The 22,891-nt window shown below is 38.5% G+C and overlaps 1 protein-coding gene across 3 annotated transcripts in view; it reads left to right on the top strand.

The window, feature by feature from the left end:
• Positions 1-2,025: 2,025 nt before the first annotated feature.
• The window catches only part of LOC310947209 (glutamate receptor ionotropic, kainate 1), a gene marked incomplete at its 3' end in the record, with an annotated part of 29,821 nt that continues 8,955 nt past the window's right edge, over positions 2,026-22,891 (top strand). For all 3 annotated transcript variants that reach the window (XM_083913946.1, XM_083913947.1, XM_083913948.1), the window contains exons 1-7: positions 2,026-2,153; positions 15,829-15,996; positions 16,131-16,388; positions 20,079-20,260; positions 20,806-20,859; positions 21,312-21,485; positions 22,303-22,446. In XM_083913946.1, the coding sequence (XP_083770072.1) occupies positions 2,069-2,153; positions 15,829-15,996; positions 16,131-16,388; positions 20,079-20,260; positions 20,806-20,859; positions 21,312-21,485; positions 22,303-22,446 (1,065 nt within the window). In that variant the 5' untranslated portion in view covers positions 2,026-2,068. The remainder of the gene's footprint in view (positions 2,154-15,828; positions 15,997-16,130; positions 16,389-20,078; positions 20,261-20,805; positions 20,860-21,311; positions 21,486-22,302; positions 22,447-22,891) is intronic.

Raw genomic sequence — 22,891 nt, forward strand, 5'->3', positions numbered from 1 at the left:
ATGAATAAATGCCACTAAAAACCTTGTGGTTGTGGTAAAGGTGTCGTTTTAAAGCTATTTTTTGTGTGGCAATGGTACTTAATTAAAGTAGTGTAAAAAAAGTGAGACAACCTAAATTGGTCTTCATAAACACATAGATGTGTTATTTAGCAATATAAATAGATGTAATGCTTTGGATCAACAACAGTATATGCTGGCAGTTATGCTAACACTATGGTGGACTGAACCAATCCCAGACACTGTCATTATTCACCACTAGATGACACCAGAGTATGTAATAAGTGTCCAAAACCCTGGGAACAGTGCAGGTGTCAGAGGAATAACGCCCTCCTTCCACTACATTTCATTATCTGAAGCTTTAAATGTACAGTAACAACTTCATATTGAAGGAATACACCTAAAACATTAAACTCTGGTTTAATCTATAGGCTGTAAAGGCAAATGATAAACACGGTGGAGCCATAAGCTACATTACATTCGGGTTTCTAAAATCAAAGCAAGATGGTCATATTTTATACGCTACTTCATTTATAGTTTAACCAGCTTTCTCTTTTTAATCTCCAGTAGATACTTTTGATTAAGTATTTTCTCACAGGAACCGCCAATTGAGGATAATCTTGGTCAGGATGTTAATCGACAAATTACTCTCAACTATCACTTTTTCAAATTTGCTAATTTCTGGGGAATAAATTAATAGTGCGATTACACAAATCCCCCATCAAATACCCCTGATGCTTCTGGCTTACTTAGGGAGCAGTGGGAGCAGTATTATCACCAGTTGCTGATCGGTGCAAATGAGCAACCAAGAGAACTTTTTAACCTCCATCCGAAACCACTCAAGTGGTTTAAGGTAATGTGAACACATTTTATTTTCCTATAAGACTGTGTCAGATAAACAGTTTGAGGTAGTTAATCTTGAAGGGGGCACCACAGACCAGTTTGAAGATTAGATTTGCATTTCCATCAGGACTGGAGCAAAGATTTAATCATTCCTCGGTGTACCAAAGCAAAGACGTTGTCGAGGTCGAATGTTGCCAGATTTGAAGTTAATCTTCAGGACGTATCCATGTTTGCGGATTAGTGGCTTGGCTGTGCCCTCAATTGAGCGCCTGCACGGGAGGGATGCTCAGCTCTGTCAAGTCAGCCAAAGACAGCGAGAGTGAGACCGGAAACAAGGCAGGCTTGATTTCATAATAAAAGCATTCTAATAAGGGGTAAATTAGGTACCAGCAAATGCATAAAAAAAACATTTAAATATTTAAATAGAATATTTACATGACCTAAGCCTTAGAGATTAGGGGAAAAGAATCGCGAACAACACACGTTTAGTTGAATATGAGAATAAGGTGTATGTAGGGAAGAGCATGGATAATGTAAGATTGATTTTTTCTTTTAGGCAATGTAAAGGGGCTAATTAGGGGTCAGATGTTTACCATTACCAATAAGAAACATATAACAATATTTATAAATACTAAAATATAGTGCATACAAGTACAGTTTGTAAATCTGCAGCATTGTGTGTTGGATGCTTGGTATTTTGTTTATAATACAAATTTAAAAGCTGAATAAATAAATATATATAAATGTTTTTCTTTTTAACGTGTGTTTTTTTGTTTCCTCTATTGTTGCCCATCTTTTTTTTTTTGCCAATTTGCCTTTTATTTTGAAAGTTGTAATCAGAAAGGGCAATTTTTATTCATGCAAGCTTGATAGGAGGAGCCCAACGAACAGTCCTTCTCCTCAGTTGCAGCCTACAATTCAAGTGTGCACCAGAAAAAAAAACATGATGAGAGGGATGTCTGGACAGTGACTATGGGAAGAAAAAACCTGACTGGCACATAAAGGATTTTAGAATGGAAAAACTGGAGTTCTTTTGATCTGTGACAGCTGCAAGTGGAGTGTGTGTTTTTGTGTTGTTTTTTTTCTCATCACAATGTATGAGGGATGGATGTGGGTTGGATGCCAGTTTATTTTCGTTACGGATATGAGGACTGGCGAGTTATCAGAATGAATTACCGAGGGCAGAAAAACTGATATCAATGTTAAAGTCGACTCTGGAGAGAGGACCATGGCGAAAAGGAAGGGGCTGTTATTTCCACTGCTGTACTTTATAGCAGAGTTTTGGCTCACTTCGCAGCAGGTCCTGAGAATTGGTAAGTGGTACAATTGTGCGATGTTTTAAAATGTCATTCATATTTGTTTTAACAAGCTGCCACTATGCACTCATCAGCTTTTCAAGTATTTCACTGTATGATTATGAGACGTGGGTTGAAAGTCATTTCCCTTAGGGATTAATAACCTCCTCTGCATTTCTGTTTATGGAAGGAAAAAAAAGAAAAAGTTGACTTTTGTGGCACTATCTTAACATATATTTTAATATCTCACTATGCCTATAGAGCTTTCCAAACATTATCAAATAAACATCATCATATTTAATTAGGACAGCCAGGATAATAAATGCAGATATCATGCATGTGGATGTCATGCAATGATCCATTCAGTGGTGCAGCTCAGATGCTGTAGTTAAGTTAATGAGAGCAGGATAACTCCTGGCACTATAAACCAAAACTTAAAATAGGTAGCCACGGTTTGTTAATGAGTACATCTGTAATGTGTTTTAGTTTTATCGGTTGCTGTGTCACTTACACTTGATACTGGATCATCAGTATCCTGTGACAACTCTAACGTAGTGCTGTGTGTCTACTGTATGTTATTCAATATCAATGTCATTAGAAATAAATACCTCTAATTTTATTTCAATATGCTTTACTGGCATGAGTGTAACAAAAGACAACATTGCCAAAGCGTCTATTAATAATGACATTATTATTGTCATTATCCTGCAGAGGCTGTCTATGTTGGTGTGATTTTTGTACAGTACCTGTATAAGTTTCATTTTTGGATTATTTTATTTTTTCTCAAGGGAGGTATACTGAGGACAGAGTGCTGGCTTGTCCACATAAAACAACTCTTGGTTTTCATCAAAATCATGTTAATCCACTTTGGTTAGCTAATGCCAGAGTCTCTGTCGCTGCTCCTCCATGTCAACAGCTCAGGTCAGATGAGTGATTAAGTTTGCCTACTGCTGCATCTAAAAGCATGTACTGTTGGCATGATGATGTCTTTGGCACTGAGGGATGTGAAACAGATACAGAATTAAAGAGTATAGAGTGGACTGTCAGAGTGAAACTGAGGTCCCTCTTCTACCTAACAAAGTCAAAAGTTATGTATATGTGGTGCTAATGTGCTGATGGCCAATGACATCTATGAATGTGGATCCAAACTTGTCTGTTTAGCCTCTGAGACTTGACAAGAACTCTGCTTTCACTTGTAATTAGACAAACAGAGTACTTGCTCCGACTATCCCCCTTTGATTTCTGATGCAACTTTGTAACAACAATGAGTTTGCTGCCAAATAATGGTCTCTGCTCCTCTCCCATTGTTTATCCACTATTCCTCTCATGGGTTAGAAGATTGCATCACAAAAATGACTTTATTAATTTAGGCCTCAGGCCTCTGCTTAGTTCAATGCCCAGGGCGACTCTGTATTTTTCTAACTTTCCTCTACTTCTAAAGACGTTAACATTCAGACTTGTGCTGTTGCATAACTTTGGAGGCTAATAGGCTGCTGCCACGTCCCCATTCTAACATTCCCGATCTGTGCTCTGTATTGTTAATCTCTCTAAATCATCTATCACTCTCCGCGACTACCTAATCTTTGTCATTCTCCTCATGACCCGCACACATCATAATCTCTCCCATATGGTGTGTGGCTTGGTTCAATTAACATTTCTCTGTCTTGGCAAGTGCTGGCATCAGATTGTGACTAGCTTCCACTCTTTTTACTGGGTTTGGTAATAATGGTAAATCTTCTCCCTGAAGCCCTTAAACAACTAACACTAATCTTCTTTATGCAGAAAGTCTCTTCCCCAAATATGGTACTTAGGCAGCGACCAAATCTCATCATTGGGGAGAGCACAGAAGCAGCAGCTTGTGGCTTGGCCTCCACTCTATTTTTGCTGTTTGTTAAATACCAGTTCACTCTTTCTTGCATGATTTACTTATTTGTGATATCTCATTTGTTTCTGTATGATTCAACCCATATGATGTGAAAGGTGTAATAAGCTACTACCGCCCAGAGAGTATATCCTTTAATGCAGTCTTCTCCCTGTTTAATAGTGTTAAATCCAGGTGGATTTGATACAGATTATGATCCTGATTTTGATTCTTTCGGTCTAAATGTTTTTCGTGTTGGGTTGCAAGCAGCCATCCCATAAACAGAGAAACCTCAGTCCTCCACATCAAACGAAGACAGTAGACTGGTTAGGACCTCCTCATTCATTCATAGTCTGGCATGGGCCCAGGTTGGAGTGGAGCTGGTGGTGTTGTTGAGGTGGGGGTGGAGGGGTGTCACTGGGAACCGGCCCAGGATGGGGAGAGGGGAGAAGGCAAAACACTACGTTATTGTGTTCCTCTGCCTTAAAGACTCCCCTTCATGTGATAATTGCACAGAGTCAAAAAATCACAGATTACAATCGGGAACTAAAGATCAGTTCCTTAATGTTAACCTCTTACTTTGGGTTTCTGGATTGAAAAAGGTCCGCCCAGCTGCTTGAAGCTGAACCCTGTTATTTTTCATGCTCTGTGCACTGAAGGAAAGAGGAGAAGTCTATAAAAAGCAAAGCCTAAGGGTTTATCAGCATTTGCCTGCAGCATGAGCAGAATCTTTTGTTTTTGTGACCTCGTAGCATGCATCACCCCACAGCATTGTCTGGCCTATTAAAGATGAGATGGAAGCTCAGTGATCCTGAAAATTATATTGGAAAGTAATTAATGGTTCCTATAGCAAAAATTTTCTTTCCACCTTTCTTTATAAATTGCATTAATCACAAAGCTCTGATAAAAAAAAAACTGAACTATGCTCTGCAGTGTTCAAATTATAAGGAAGAAGCTTTCCCTTGAAACAGAAGCTGGGCTTTATTTTGCAGGTTATCATAGACAGTTAATACTATTTTAATTTTGAGGACTTAGTATGGATGCTTGCATTCTTCATCTACAATGCACAATAAAGTGTCTCACAAGACAAGCTTTTCTAGTCATTTCTGCTCTAACTTTATAGTTTTACCTGCACCTCTAAGATCAAACTTGTAATTACTCAAGTATAAATGATTCCAGACAGCTCTAACCTTCTTGTCCATTTGCTTGCTAATAGTCTATTGAGTAGGTGCATTGATTCCTGTGTCATCTGCAAACAGAAAGTGTTAGGCGCCTAATACCCTTTTTTCTCTGCATCATTATTCATTGAAAATAAATCACATTTACAGTGTGGGTTTGTACTACTCCATGAAATAAATAAATACAAAGTATACAGCATACAGTATATTCACTGCAGAACAAAATATTAATACTTGATTTATTCTAAAATACTGTTCAGAATTTGATATACTATCTGCTGTGGCTATACCACTGCTGTACTAACATGCTTTTTGTAAATAACCAAGGCACTTCAACAAAAACTTTTTTTTTGTTAAAAAAAAAAAACTGAGCAAAATTAGGAAACAGTAACCATTGTGTCAGAAGGGAAGATTTAAACAATGTTTTCTTCTATAGGATTAAAAAATGAATAGGAAGTGTAGAGGCCACAGCTTTGAATGACTTCAGCACATCTGCGCCCACAGGACATCACTAGTTTCTCACACTGCTCTGGTTTCATCTTGGTCCATTCTTCTTCAGTCTCTTCCACAGTTCAGTAACTGTAGTGGGCTTCTTAGACATTAGGATTTTCCAGAGATTCTCTATGAGGAATAGATCTGGACTCTGACACTGCTCGTCCAAATCAATTTGACTTTTTAAGACACTTTGGGTTCAGTCTTTCCCCCAGTCCAACACTGAACATTGTTAGGGAAGAATTTATTATGATGCCAGAAAAGAAAAGAAAATGCCAGAGTCCTGTAAGTCTGATACTGAAGGAGTTGAATTACTTGACCAAGGAGAAAGAAGAGTCAACACAAAGTAGTGCACGAAGCCACCTCAATTCTGAGGCTCAAACAGCAAAGCCCAGATTCTTATACTGGGAAGGTGGATCGAGACAGTGATGAGATGTGCTTACATCTCATTGGCTAAAATCCATAAACATGACTTTAAGGAAGTGACAGTGAGTGTTATCATTTAAGTCTGCAGAGTCAGATTGAAGGCGCCAAGGGAATTGTGGTCTTGGCAGGCTCCAGGGAGTTTTCAGGGCAGCCTGACTGCCATCGAAATAATATAACCTGACTGACAGAGAAATAATCAGAACAAAAGCCCACCCTACTAACGAGGATTGAACATTAACCCAAACTGTCTAGGGAAAAACGTAATTCTCCCTATCAAACATAATGTTTCCTTATCAGACCAGAATAACTCCTTTGGCAACATGCAATACCCTCACTGCAATTGTGTCCCAAACAGCCCGCAATTTTCAATTAGCAAGACAATGCCCCCTGTCACACTGCAAAACAGGTTAACCAGTATCTTGAAGCTAAGAGTGAAACAACAAAATGTCCAGCCCACAGTCCAGATCAAAACCCCATAGAGAATCTCTGGTATATCCTTGGTAACTTAGTAATGTCTAAGAAACCCACTACAGTTATTGAACTGTGGAAGAGACTGAAGAAGAATGGACCAAGATCAAACCAGAGCAGTGTGAGAAACTAGTGATGTCCTGTGGGCACAGATGTGCTGAAGTCATTCAAAGCAAGGGCCTCTTCACTTCCTGTTCATTTTTGAATCCTATAGAAAAAAATTGTTGAAATATTTTCTTCTGACACAATGGTTACTGTTCACTGTTTTGTTTTTTTACAAAATAAAGGTTTTTGTTGAAGTGCTTTGGCTATTTTTTAAAAAATAGGCTAGTACAGCAGTGGTATAGCCACACCTCACATTCTACCAAAAACTAAACATAAAATAACAGTATTTCATAATAAGTATTTATTAGTCAAGTATTTATCATTTGTTCTCTAATCATGATCCAATGATCCACAGTGTGTGTGTGTGTGTGTGTATATATATATATATATATATATATATATATATATATATATATATATATATATATATGTGTGTGTGTGTGTGTGTATATATATATATATATATATATATATATATATATATATATATATATATATATATATATATATATATATATATATATATATATCAAAGCACCACACAATGCATATTCTGTTTTCCTTAATATCCTAATCTAATTTTAGCATTACATTAATCTTGTAAATGATTGATCATGTGTGTCATTTGCATTAACTCAATGTGAGAGTGGAATCATGTAGGATATAAAGGTTTAAAACTGTCCAAAAAAACAATAGCCTAATCTTAAATTCTGACTGTTAACTTGAAATAAATCGTCCAACATTAGCCAGTTATATTATGTTCAGTATATGACAGTCTATAAGTCATCAAAGACTGCCAAATGTGTATGTCACTATTACAACCATTCAACCAGAGACCACTGAGAAGTTTCTGTAAAATGTTCCATTCAGTATATCTCACAATTTTAAATGACCTAATCCAATGGATCCTTATGTAAAACAATGGGACAGAGAGGGATGGGACAATATAAGATTTCATCACAGATTACAATATAAAACAGTTATAATACGTTGATCATGGTGACAAGTGACTTACCAGTATATTGACTGCAGTTTGCTATAGTTTTTCCTCTAACGTAACATTTCTTTGGTCCCAGTCCATAAGTAAAAAATGTCAGGATTTAACTTCTTTTATTTAAGATTGTTATCTTATTTATTTAAGATTTTAATGAAGAAAGGATGTCAACTTAAAAAAAAAAAAGATGTGCGTCCAATCTGTAACAATAAAAATGTAAATTAACTAAATGTAAAGTAATTACACTATGTGTTCGTGCCATTTTAATAATTTAGGCATGTTTTGATTATCCGAATAATATCGTGAATCGCAATTGTTTTGACCAGGATAGACGTGACATGAAATTTTCATATCATTCCATGCCTAACATTGACACTATTTTATGACCTGAACATTAGTGCCTGTGTGTATCCTCAGGTGTGGAGAAGGTTTTTAAATACTGTATTGAGCTGCGAAAAGAGAATTTTAAAGGCTGCTCTGCTTAAAAAATGTCTGCCAGAACGACAGAGGAAATTATTAAATGCCTCTCTGTGCATCAATGTTGACTCAATCTCATTAGACCAAAATTTTAAAGCCTTGGGTAGGGACAAATTTAATTATTTTCTTAGTGATATGTGCAGAATGTTTTGTGGGGTCTTATTAGTGGGGTAATTGAAAATGTTTGTAGAGATAAGACTGATGATGTCTGCCTCATATTTCAACCACATCACTATTTAAGCTAATTTCTTTTTCCAGCAGTGAAGTGGAGTATGGTTGCCGCTGCCCTCCAGATGCTTGGATGGTTGATGGCGGTTATGAGCATGATAATAACATAAAAATACATAATGACTTATTATAGCTGAGCTTCAGTGCTCTGTTGCAAAATAACCAAGCCAGCAGACGGATCAGTCATTTCCTGATACAGCGCATAACAATCTCTGGTGTGTTAATAATCTGTGTTGGCCAATGACTTTAAGGACAATAAGTATTCTTCAGTGGTGTTTTGATGATGTGAACCAGCACTGATTGCTTGGACGAGCACTCTTTATGCTGAGCTGCAGACAAACTGCTGTCACACGGAATGCCCCAAGTCGGCCTCTGGAAATCAAGAAACTCATTATACTTTAAACAGAAATTTAAGATCTTATCTCGGCTATAATGAGAGGAGAGATAAACTTGTTTTCTTTCACTGTGGGATGTGTCTTTCGACCAAGCTTCAAAGAGGAAATTAAAAAGTTAACAGTGCAATGAAATTGATAGATTTGTCTTTTGCTGACAATAAAAGTATTGTCTGTGTGTAAATAGTTTATAAAGGCTAGCTCACTTCAAATATAAAAACTTTCCAACCAAATATACTATGGCTATTTGAGCACAGTGGCGTACCCAGCCGTGACCGGATGTTGCCACTGTCTGACAGCTGTTACAGTAATAGGTCTGGTTATATTTATGACTTCAGCGCACAGATCTACTGTAGTAACGCTGTAACAAAGGCTTATTTTAATTGTAGATTAATCTGTTATTTATTCAATTAGTTGTGTCTATAAAACCTTAGAAAATGGTGAAAAATGTAGATCAGTCTTTCAAAACCCAAGGTGATGTCTTCTAATGTCTTGTTTTGTCCACAACACAAAGATATCCAGTTTACTCTCATAGAGGAGGAAAGATACCCGAACATTTTCACAATTAAAAAGCTGGAATCAGTGAATTTTGACTTTTTGTCCTAACAAAATAGTTGCAGATTTAATTCAATAGTTAACAACTCGCCTTTCTGTGTGGAGTTTGCATGTTCTCCCCGTGTCTGCGCGGGTTTCCTCCGGGTTCTCCGGTTTCCTCCCACAGTCCAAAGACATGCCCGTGTTAGGTTAATTGATGAATCTAAAAAAAAAAATTGCCCGTAGGTGTGAATGGTTGTCCGTCTTTGTACGTCTCTATGTGCCCTGCGATAGACTGGCGTCCTGTCCAGGGTGTTCCCTGCCTCACGCCTGATGTCAGCTGGGATCGGCTCCAGCCCCCTGCGACCCCGACTGGGATAAGCGGTTGAAGATGAATGAATGAATGATGAACGATTAATCTTTGCAGCTCTACACTGTAGGATTGTTAATTCTCGCTGCTGTAAATGAAATAGCTTGTAATGGCAAATCAACATATTATTAAAAGCTATGCTGAATTCATAAGCCAACTTTATTTGATTTCAGGCAGTGGTATAGTTTCTCACAATTTGCTTTTTGGATTATTCACCATTTGGTCGTTGCTTTTTTTGTGCCATTTAATTGGTCTCGACTTTGCAGATGCATACAGTACATATTCTGAGCATTTTTAACTCTTGCATCAGGATTGATACAGTACATGAAGATTACAGTATGATTAGAGGACAGCTACAAAAATGTAAATCAGAAAATCTAAATAGCAGCAGTAACTTTTTACTCACACACAAACTGCACCAATTATTTTCACAGCCCTGTTAAAGTATGAGGAAAACAAAATCGCTGATCGGAAATGATTCTGTAATGCTGCCACGAATATTATTTTGTTGCTGAATCCTTAATAGGGCCTGTGACATTTGCTGCAGCCAATGCACTTGACGCAAACAAACATCAAGAGGCGGCTGGTCAAAACTTATTTCCCCTTTTATATTTAAAGCACGTTGAAACATCACAGACGCTTAGATGGAAAAACATTCCTCGGCAAATTTGGAAGAAGGTTATTGTATTTTGGAATGAAATTTTTTTGCAGTGGAAAGAATTAAGGACTTTAACAGGTCCCAGCAGCTGCTCACTGAGGCTTGGTAACCATAATTAGGATTGGCACTTTCAAGCATGCTTTTAGTGACCAGGGAGTCCAGACAAGGCTCTCTCAGTTTGGGGTTTGAGGCTATGCTACACCAAAGAAAAAGGTCATTCACAATCAAGGTCTCAAGGGGAGCTTTTTAAAGGCCCTTTCTCCCTCCAAATCAATCACAATTTCACAGGCAATTCTTCAAACACTGTTAGAGAGTGCAATGACATATTGCCATCTGTAGCTAGTGTTGAAGTAAGGTAATTTGCAAACTATTTTAGAATCGAAAAGGCATCTTTATGATTTTGTGTTCATGGTTAATATAACTATTGATTAAAAACTTGAATCACAGTTGGCACATATACATGATTGTTCTTACAACAAAACTATTTATATCACATGGGATAAAGAAACGTACTCACCCTAACTGTTCAGAGCCGGCCTTGTTTCTGTCTGCACTTGTGAATGTTAATGCAGTGAGAACATTTTACCCTGAATGTATTATTTCAAATATCCTATCACTGAAGGCCCAGATGTTTCAAATGATTTACATTTGAAAGGCTTGGGTTAAATCGACGTGCAGGGGCATTTCCAGCAGGGATAAGAACACAGATTCTCACACGAGTCTGCCGGCCCTATGTGCAGGTGGTGACAATCCAGCGACAATGCAACATTTTCCTGGCCCTAATCCTAATGCTCCTCATGCTGCGCTTTATGTAACTGAAAATGTAAAACATTGTATGTAGCCCTTGTGTTATATTGCCAGCCATGGCATGCTAGACCCTACATCTATCTGGAGCAGCACAGTGGATTAAGAGTTGGACGGTGTTTAGAATGATCTTCTCAACTCAAACAACCCCCTCCCTGTGGCCGCTGGCACACACAGCCAGCTGCAAAGTGATTGTGCTTAAAAGAGAAATGTATGTTGAAATTAAATTTTGACAGTTGTGGTCTCAGATCATTTGAAAAGCATTGGTCAGTGTTTATCGCCTCATCCTCTGTAACAGGAAATGTAAAATGTTATCAGACTGCACCCACTGGTGGAGTTTTCTATAAAGAGGCAGATAAGGCAGCAGACAGTGGCAGTGTAACATGCTGATTTTCAATATTCTAATATTTGGAATTTTTCTTTATTATTTTCTGAAAATCTGAAATGATCAATTGATTAATTATTACACACTAGAGTATCAGATTTTCAAAATGCCATGTGAGGTTGCGCTCAAAAGAGCCCTCCGTTATGTTACTTTGAGGTCTAAGTTGGTGCTTAATATAATTACTATAGACACAGATATGATGAGGAAATCCCTTTTGCACGGCTGATGATTATGTTTTAGTAAATGAAAAATGTTCAGTCTTACAATATATAATGTACAGATTTTACATGAGCAGAGTCGGTGATGTTGATTCACTGCCGCATCATTTTGCCTACAAGTCTTTCTTCTCCGACAATGCAATATGAATGTACAATCAAACAGCTTAACAGTGATACCTCAAAGGTTACAGTTTGCATTTTCATTATGCTCTTATGCTGAGATTTTTTACACTTGAAGCAATGTTGGATTATTACAGACTAATCACCAAATTTCCCAATTAAAATAATCTTATCAAGTCAAATTCAGTACCATAAAATACTTCATAGGACTTCAAAGTTGCAGATAAAATAATGAAGGCAACTAATCAGCTAAAAAGAAAACATAATAGGTGGTAGGGCTCGACAGTAACAGTTGAAATGTTGTCAGTGGCAACCACTTTGAGTAATTGGCAATGAATTATTGGCTGACACTTTTTAACATAAAGAAAATCAATACACTTTCATATGTGTTGCATAAGTGATATTGAAATTAGAGATGCACTGATCAGATACCCGGATCGGATATCGGCTCCGATATTGACTAATTACTGTTACCTGGATCGGATATCGGATGAATGACGCCGATCCAGCATTCCGATCAAGTCATTTCTTTTTTATTAATATCCCATACAGGAATACAGTTACAGGGATCCAGTCACTTCAATTCTATGTTTGCAACACTGGTTAGGATCTTATATTACATTTTAAAGCATCTGTTTGCAGTGCATTTAACATGGAAGTGTTATTTATTTCTTTTTGCTGCTAATGTACACTTTGGTATTTGTTAATAAATAATATTAAGTACAGCCTGTGAATCCCCTCACTAGAGGTTAAATACCTGGATCTCCACACCAGCCACCACCTTTGGACCAGTCCCAGCCTGGTCAGATGCGTAAATTAACTGATGAAGCCTCTTGGATGAGAGGTTAAACGTCTTCCAAGACAAACAACCAAGTCCAGTTGCCTTTGACTTAATTTTTTTGGGGATAATATTAAGTACATTTATATCTGTGTTCATTTGTTACCTTTTTTTAACAAGGCTATATGTTTGTCAAGCCTGATGCCTTCACTCACATGGCAAGGTATGTGGTTCATTCTTTCAACAGTAGGATCGGATCGGTATCGGGTATCGGCCGATACGCTCAGCCCAGGTATCGCTATCGGATTGGAAAAAACTGGATTGGTGCATCTCTAATTAAAATATTGCTGTTACAGTCGGAACCAGACAACACTGCATGTGTGTTGCTGTGTTTACTCAAGTGTGCACAGGTATTAGACAGTGGCCAAGCAAATTGAGTTGTTTGACCGAGGGGCGAAAAGTTCAACTAACCCGTAAAAAAATGAACTGCAAAATATGTTTTGCCAGTAAATTCTAGTATTATTTAATATTTTTATTTGCACTGTTAATTTGGAAATAATAAACTCTCTCATGCTGGTCAGCAAATGCCTGACATAGACAGTCTTCTAGTATTGTTGTCATAACATAAATGTGTTTTGTTTCAGTTTCACAGCACTGTGTCACACTGTGTCTGATTGAGCGTCTATAATGAACATTTATAATATGTAGGTATAATTCATCCATGATAAAAAACAAAATGTGGTAATAAACGAGCATAATAATGTTAAACGATGTATAGTTTTTGAATGTTTAGAGACATGAATGTTTATTAGATTCAGTACCATTCCCGTTAAGGCTCATTTATGCTCTACATTAGATACCGACGGAGCCTTCTATCCGTACTCTGCGTAATTCCGTCCGTATTTCTGCACGTATTCTGCGAGCTTACGGATCCGGACCGAGCATAGACTGTATAAGACATGGACGTAGCCTCTACGTCGAGGTCAATTCGCTCAACTTGATCCAATCATACTGGCCTACGGGAGCTGCCATCTTGTCAGACTTTTACTCCGCCTCATTTCCTCCTACCAAAAAAGGGCATTGATGTGACGTTGGGGGGGGGGAGGTGCGTCCATTTGGCTGATGTAAACCTCCGAGGAGAAGTGAGGGCCAGCGGCTATCTGACACTCAAGTGGCAGCGCCCCTAATTGTTCATAAACTTTAACCTCCAATAAAATAAAAACTAGCTTGGTACAAACCCCCCCCCCCCCCCCCCACAGTGTTGTCATGGAGATATAACCTAAACAAACAGACTAGAACGTTTTTTTGTACCAGGCCTTTAATAGGTTTAATTATGCTGTGAAAACGGCCTATTTAACATGGAGGTTAATGAGAAATTGCTCAATTATGAAACCTGCCCCTAGTGGATACTGGGAGAACTGCAATTTTTGGCACTTCCTTATTGAATCAACCAGGAAGTGACTGTGGTTGGGGCTTGGTACCGATACGGACCAAACGTTGCAGTACCACTGGAAAACGTGGGGGCAGTGTCGGACACTGGAGTGCCGTGAATAGCAGGATTAAAAGCCATGACAGAGCTATGTTCAGTTCATCAGTTTCTCTCATCTGTAAAACCAATGACTGGAACTCTCCGTCCACACTCTAGGATGTATTTAGTGATCTCACAGACCACCGCCACTACAACACTGCCTGCCATTTTGCCTCCTTCTCAATAGATGCAGGATCGTTATCTCCTCCCTCGTTTTTTCAAACTTTATTGGCGTAACTTTTGAATCTAAGAGATGCCCTCTAGAGGATGTTTTGGTCAACGTCCATTCCAACGTAAAGGACGCATGAAAGCATGAGGGTAGTGACGTTTAGAACGTTAATATTGTTCATCTCTATTTCCGCAGGAAATTGGAGCATAAATGAGCCTTTACCCGCAAGGTTGATGCAATTTTCGGGAGGATCAGCGTTAGTGCTATTGATTATTATATCATGTTATAAGCAGATATTCGCTTTTGACTACTACCAAATATCCAAAGCACAAGCACAGCCCTAATTAGCCGCTAATATATTAATTCCTATGAAACACCGCAGCCTGTGCATTTCCGAGACACAGAGTCAGGTTATAACCAAGCATGTGTCCTAAGTCTGCTGTGTGTAGAGGTCTGTGGGCCTTCACTGTAGGAGACAGATGTTGTTTTCTGGCGATTTAATGAGGAGAGAAACACAGTCTATGGCTGCTCGTAATTTTATGAACGGTGCTTGGAGCTGGATGGCTCCTTTCAGATTCAGGCTCCGGCTCACTTCATCTTCACAGATCCCTCAGCAGGTGTGCCTGCCTGGCAACCACCTTTAATTTAGTGTTGAGCCCTGGTGGTAGGGCTTAACATTTTAGAAGAGATCATCTCTGCAGCAACACTATACTTCAGAATGGTATTTTGACATTTATCAAAAATATTGTGTCTCCTGCGATTTGGACATTGCACTAGTCCATATTGCAATTTGGATTCAAGTCTGATTAACTGTTCAATGGAAATAGGTGGGCATGTAGGGAGTAAAGTATTAGAAAATCTGTTTTAATGGAAGCCTTTGATAGAAACAGTGTTTTGGCAGCCTGAGCAGAAACACTTAAATCTCTTCACAGTAATTTACATTATCTTTCGGGGGCTATAAAACGGTACACATTTAAGTATGATTTCAGTGAAGGTGACTGTTTTCTAAAGCAGTAAATTGAAAAAGATTGGAAATATAACTGAGGACGGGGGTTCATTTGTTGAACTGGAGTGAACTACTGTTAAAAAGGAGGGGAAAAAGATGGCTTTACATGTCTGCCATGATAATGTAGGACTGGATAAGTTAATTCTTGAGATATACTAGCTTTAATAAACTGAAGGTGAGGCATGTCTTCCTAACCAAATCATCCCACTGCCAGCTTGTGAAATTTAGGACATGTAAATAGGGTGAAGTCAGTAAAGATCAAGCTTTTCTCTGAATGAAATTAAATCCTGTCATCTCACCCAGGTGCCTTAGTAGCATTATGTGGTAGAAGTACATAGAAAACTGGGCCACATTATACAACTGTCAGAATTCAGTCATGGTAACCTTCAAATGCTATAATGGAGGTGAATCTCTACGCTGAGTGGATTCATTCAATCAATAACTTGTCTGCCATTACCTCAATGTGATCTGGCTAATACGTTCTTTTCTCCTCTTCCTACAGGCGGCATCTTTGAGACGCTTGAGAATGAGCCCATTAGTGTTGAAGAGCTGGCCTTTAAATTCGCTGTAACCAACATAAACAGGAACCGGACCTTAATGCCAAACACCACATTGACCTATGACATCCAGAGAATAAACCTATTTGATAGTTTTGAGGCCTCAAGAAGAGGTAAGGTGATCGTGTTTCATTTGGAAAGCTTTTTGTGTTAATGGATCAATAAAATAGATTGTTTATGACACAAGTGTCTCTCCTGTTGGTCATTTGTTATTTTCACTCTCCACTTTTCCGTTTCATTACTTCAGCCTGTGACCAGTTGGCTCTGGGTGTTGGAGCAGTATTTGGCCCCTCTCACAGCTCATCTGTCAGTGCAGTGCAGTCTATTTGTAACGCCCTGGAAGTCCCTCACATCCAGACTCGTTGGAAACACCCCTCAGTGGACAACAAAGACAGCTTCTACATTAACCTCTATCCTGAATACACCTCTATCAGCCGAGCTGTACTGGACATAGTGCAGTACTACAAGTGGAAGACGGTCACTGTTGTTTACGAGGATGCAACTGGTAAGTCAAACCAGTGAAGCATTTGAACACATCAGCAGCATATGTCAGCACTTATTAAAACATAGCAGGACACAAACGTTAGTGTCAAATTATATACACTGGGAATTAAAAACTAGGGAACCAGTTATTAATACTTGATTTATTCTGAAATGTTATACTTTATTGTTCAGAATTTGATAAAATATCAGCTGTACTAGCATGTTTAAATAACCAAGGCACTTCAATAAAAACCTTTATTTTGTGAAAAAAAAGTAAGCAAAATGTGTGTGGGGAGCTTAAGGGGGAAGGCGACCCTTTGAAGTGACGGCGCTGCTTAGGAGTTCGCTGGTGCACGAGGCACACTGTTTTTAGGTGCATATTTTACAGCTTGTTCCACACATTCTAGGAATAAGTGTAGACAGAGGGCATCATTGCCATAAGGACACTAATGGAGACCAAAATCCTCGTTAAAAAAATTAATAAATACAAATATGCCTTGGGATCCCCCAGTTAGAGCTGGTTAACATGGCCCGGGAAAGGAAAGTTTGGGGTCCCCTGCTAGAGCTGCTGCCCTCACGACCCGACCCCGGATAAGCGGTTGAAGATGAGATGAGATGAGATTATTTATAATTTAAATAATTCAGCAGCTGCGATCAAATTCCTGGAGCACTGCACCTCCGCTGCTGGATGCATGTAGGGAAACACTGCAGTTCTCTTTATACATCCAGCATTTTACCACCCGGATGCTGAAAAGTTCTCATCCTTCACTTGGCATCTTGATGGTCTCCTTGGACCATTTGGTGTTTCTATTGTAAAGATTATGTGTGTTTACTTTGAAGGTGGTGTTGATTATAACAGTGATACAATTTAAATAGTTAACATAATATGGATTTTACCAGATTTACCATGTGTACTGTTAAAATGCTGTGGTTTACATTTGTGCTGAAATGTTCAGTTGATTAAAAGATGCATCAATCAACAGAAAATGAAGAGTCAAATACTTTATTTTTCAAACATAACCAATAGAGTCTCTGTTCCCACTTTTAAAACAAAAGGGTGTTTTGCTTTTCTTTGTTTTAAATAACTGTGTATCTGTGTTTTGGACTTTTGTTCAGACAAAACAATAAGCTACTTGAATATGAGCTCTGGGGAACTGTGAGATGGGTTTTTCACAACTCTCAAACATCTTATGGCCTAAATGATTAATGGATCTGTTGTAACAATATGAAAATAATTGTTGCAACCTGTTTATACCATATTTTCTATGTTCACTGTAAATCATCTTCCATGATGTCATGCATGGGATTTACAGAGTAGACTAGCAAGAATATTGTAATTTAACCCACAGACTAAACTATGGTTTAGGCCCACACCACTGTACAGAATGAAATGCCAGATTCTCCTGGAACTTTTTACAGACAAAGAACATTTCCACGTGCCAAATTATACTGTAGTCACATTGGATGTCAGTGTTATGCCACATGGCTGCATTAGAAACCTGTAATGACAATCATCCCCCAACATCAACATGTTGTGTACAGTATGAAACGCATCTCATCAATGACTGCTGCAGACTATCACAACTCTCCTCCACTCACAGACTCTAAGCACACCTTCAGGAGGAAACAGACACCAGCCTCTGAGCACCGATGGTACAGCTAACTGAATGACATAACCACGTAAACCACACTTTATGAAAATAATGTCCATTCATAGAAAAGCTGTTATCAAACTGAATCCAGTCTGCAAACGGTAGCACATCAGCGGTAATGGAACACGTGACTTACCTTTGGCAGAGCTTCTTCTTTTGACATGTTGCAGTCACAGTGGCACATGTTAGGATGGTCAAGGTGTTCACCCAGTCTCGTATTAAATTGTAATCATAATGCATGGCATCTATGTCCGAGGTAGAGAAGGAGCTAATCATTTCTCACAGTCTGCATGTTCGTGAGACGGTAGTGCAACAGTCATTGCATAAACATGATAGGTATTGTTGCTAACCCTTGTGTTTGAAAAGATTCATTGCGTGGCGTCAAACTCCCTCCAGTCTGGCGTTTATCCTCGCTCATAAAGAGCTGGCGTCCGCTAGCTCTGTCAAGTCAACTTAGTTTAAGAATATTTTTACCGGTGACCACTCTACTAATGACTAATTAGTAGCTAAAACTGACTAATGCAGATGTCTTACTTGTGTGTCAATGACGGACGAGGCCTCTCGAGCACAACATTGACGCAAAAGTTTAACTATTCAACGTTTTATTTTAAAAGCCGGAAGTTGAGATAATTATCATGTCGGGAATGTCGCCACGTCATGAATTTAATGTGCCGTAATTCCTCACTGTATTTTATTGCAGAAAAATAATAACATTAAAATGAGTTTCAACAGGTGGAACAATTAGCATTGATTTGCACAACAAACCAGAGGTGGGAACATAATGCAGATAAACATAACACATATTTATATAATGATAACAAATGTTCAGTATTTAAGACAATCGGGCCTACAATTTATATAACCTATAAAAATATACTGTTGCGTTTTAGATGCTGAAGGTGTCAAACACTAAAATTGTACCAACATTCTTGATTAAATACAAGCAGGTCTTGCTTAAAGCTAGGTGATAACCCTGAGTGAATTTAGAAATGAGTGTTTGTCGCCCTCCCATGGACACTGCACTGTCTTAATTGTTAGCATCAATGGTGATGACCATTTATGATAGCAATTGCGTCGAATGCTTTCAAAACAAAGTCAAACAAACTCATGCAATCAAATACTAAACCGGAAAGTTGTTAAATTTTTTTCTAGTTGTGACATAACACTAGACTGGGTATCCCCATGACCATGTGCCACTATTTGAATTCGCTCTGGATTGAACTTGGTCTGGCATTAGGCAGGCTAACAAAACACCAGACATAACGCTCACATCTTCGGTGGGGTTTAAATTTAGTTGACTAAATGTACAGTTGAGCTAGTAGGGTTTGATGTAGATTCAAGAAAACAATTCCAGTGAATACTTATGTCATTTATTGTGCTTGGTTAGAAACTTGAACTTCGTAAGAAACGGAGTCTGGGTGAGCTTGCTAGCACTAATGCTAACGTTAGTTAGGGTCTTTGTCCATATTCTCATAAAAAATGGTTGTCAACTTCCATACTGTTACATGTTAGTACTTTCACTTAAATGATGACACAACGATGATAAGTCTGTTTTTCATTTAATAATTGCCGCTCCCATATGGATTTGAATGTGTGCCATTAGCTTAAACCCATGGGTTACGATCATTTGAGGTGCTTAGATTGAACGTGCTAGAATTGTATCTAGTCCTGCAGGAGTGATAACTTTGAATTGACCCTTATTTTATTTTATCTTCTCTGACAGAATAAAGATGACGGCAGGTTTATTGTCAGATAGATGTTGCTGTTTGACAGTCTCATTCGTAGTTTATCTTTAGGAAAACCACCTAAACTGTGTAACAAAATGTATTATACTTTTAGACATGCAGTTGCTGTAGCAGATTCAGTTTTTTAATATTCAATACCATGAAGCCAAAACACTCTTGAAACTGATTATGTTTTAACTGCATAGTCTTTATTCCACCACACCCTTAATTAGCTTTTTACTTGGAGTATACTAGGCCTGTGTCTCCGGAGAGTGGGTTTGTTGTAAATATGTGATTGTTGAGCCTAATGAGGGTCTTCTTGTCTTTTAATTCAAGGACTGATTCGTTTGCAAGAGTTGATCAAAGCTCCATCCAGGTACAGCATTAAAATCAAGATCCGCCAGCTGCCAACAGGAAGTAAAGATGCCCGTCCGCTGTTGAAAGAGATGAAGAAGGGGAAGGAGTTCTACGTCATCTTTGACTGCTCTTACCAAACATCAGCAGATGTTCTCAAGCAGGTGAATAATAAACACTTTCCAGTATGTAGTCTACACTGGACAGATGTCATTGTCCTCAGGGTTTAATTCATAACTTGACACCCAAAATGCAATGTTCTATCAGAAATCCAATTTGAATTTTTCCGTCGAGTTAGTCTGTTATTTTGGTGTTTCCACATTGCTTTTGGTTTAATATTCACTATGTGCAAGATTAGTCTAATTCTATCCCCGTCAGAAATCCTATGATCATTTCCAAATCCAAGCAGAGCCTATTTTGGAGCCAGACATACACATTTAGAACCAAAATCTGCACAGAAGATTAATTGGAAACACTATGCTAACATGAGCAAACTGTGACATATTTAACCATTTGGATACTTGTTGATGCAAATCATGCCCGTGCAAACAATACTAAATGAGGCAATTCAGAAAATGTGAGGAATGTGTAATTTGCAAGAGTCTCTTGGCATATACTGTATGTGGTTGGATGGTGTTAGGGGAAAAAAAGATTATTCATACTGGCGAGACAGAAACTGAACCACTCCATCGTCTCTTATCCTGTTTAGATCTTGTCCATGGGGATGATGACTGAATATTACCACTTCTTTTTCACCACACTGGTAAGAATTATTATCGAGCCACAATTCTAAAATGTCTATTGTACATCTCAAGAGCACATGAAGATTGTATTATTTAACATTATGTGTGCAGGAACTCAAGTTTCTCTTTGAAACTGGATTGAAAACCTGATGGATATGCATGTTATTACACTCTTCCATTGTCTTAATTAAGTGCCCTTTTATCCTATGCAAGCTGAGATGTGTGTATTCAACTAGAGATTCTGTTATGCAAAGATTATGCAGATGATCTCAAACATCTGTGGTCGGTTTTATAATAAGATTGCTGGATGTTTTCAGTGCCCTTGGCATAATTCCACGGTATTATGATGTATATTCTTCCACTCTTGTAATCAAGTGTCCCTTTACCCTTGCTGAGTAACTTGCATCTACTTTGGGGTATTTCTTTAAGCAGAATCACATTAATTCTGCACTGATGATGTTGCATTTCACAGGACCTGTTTGCCCTTGACCTGGAGCCTTATCGCTACAGTGGGGTCAACATGACAGGGTTCAGACTGCTCAACATAGATAGCCCACAGGTGGCCTCAGTGGTGGAGAGGTGGGCCATGGAGCGACTGCAGGCCCCCTCCAAAGCAGAGAATGGAATGATGGAGGGGATGATGACAGTGAGTGTACCTCTCTCTTCAGTGCAGACGCTATGGTTCTCTCTCTGATGGTATTGTGATTGCTCACACACCGTAAGCAACATGCACAAAAGGTCACTGAAAGCCCATTAAATCTATAAAAAGCTAAACGCTAACTAGAAAATGTATGGGCTTGTCAGCAGAGAAAAGTTGGCTGAAAGCAATCAGTCTGACATCAGCCTTGATGATTTCCACACTTTGTTTCCCTACTGAATTGTTTGTATGTGTTCAAGCAAGTTAGGGTTTTATTCCTCATTTATGAAGGGGTAAAGGAATAGACATAATTTAGCAAAACATCTCTCAATCAGAGGGAAATAGGTTAAATTGAACTGAAATCTATCTTTATTTACATATTGGTGACTTTGCCTGTCAAACATGGCTAAAAACTATACTTTTTTTTTATCAAATGAGCTCATTGTGAACATTCAGACATAATCACTGTGAGACTGTAAAAATGTGTAAAAATGTAGGCTATTTTGGGAAGCTACACAAGACATATACAAAGAATTATTCTGAGCCCCTCATCTCAGGATACAGCAATCCACCATGTTGCTTTCTGATTGCTTGTACAGCCAAAAAGGTATTTTGAATAAAATTGCTCATCAAATTGTGCTCACTGTGGCTGATTGTGGTTGCCTATTTGATTGCTTTCCATGTGATTTGTAGAAGTAGCGCTGCAGTTCCTGGGTATGCTTTGAGAAAGCGTACTGTGCTGTGCATGTACATCAACAGTCCTGATGTGATAAGTGCACGACGGTATCCCTGCTGATGGGTGCTGACGGCCGCATTTCTCTTTCAGACTGAAGCAGCTCTGATGTACGATGCCGTCTACATGGTGGCTGCTGCCTCGCAACGCACCTCCCAGATCACTGTCAGCTCCCTTCAGTGCCACAGACACAAACCCTGGCGCTTTGGATCACGCTTCATGTACATGCTCAAAGACGTGAGTTTAGATTCTGAATGTGTGACACACACCCCTCTTCCTCCATCCATTCATCCATCCATCCATTTCACAGCCTGCTGGCTCTATTTCATTTCCTTGGGTGCAGGAGCAGAAACAATAGAGTTAGGAGATCAGATGTGATGAACGAGGGATTGACGTCATGAGCTGCATGTTGGGGGTTTCTTAGATTAGTTGGTTGTCAAATGGCTGCAGATGAGAGCTTTTTAGAGCTTTTTATACAGATGCCAACAAGACAAGATAATAATGATTTATTATTAAACTTAATTCTCGATATATTTGTTCAAAATTTCCCTCTAGATCCTTTTTGTTTTAAGTTTGAAAGTTTCCATGTAAGTGTATCCTGTAGTGTAGATCCTAGGTAATTAAAAATTGAAAAAGCACCTAATTCTGCATTGATCTGACAACAGACAGAAGAGGAACACAA

This window comes from Echiichthys vipera (genome assembly GCF_963691815.1).
Source record: "Echiichthys vipera genome assembly, chromosome: 5".
Taxonomy (NCBI): Eukaryota; Metazoa; Chordata; class Actinopteri; order Perciformes; family Trachinidae; genus Echiichthys; species Echiichthys vipera.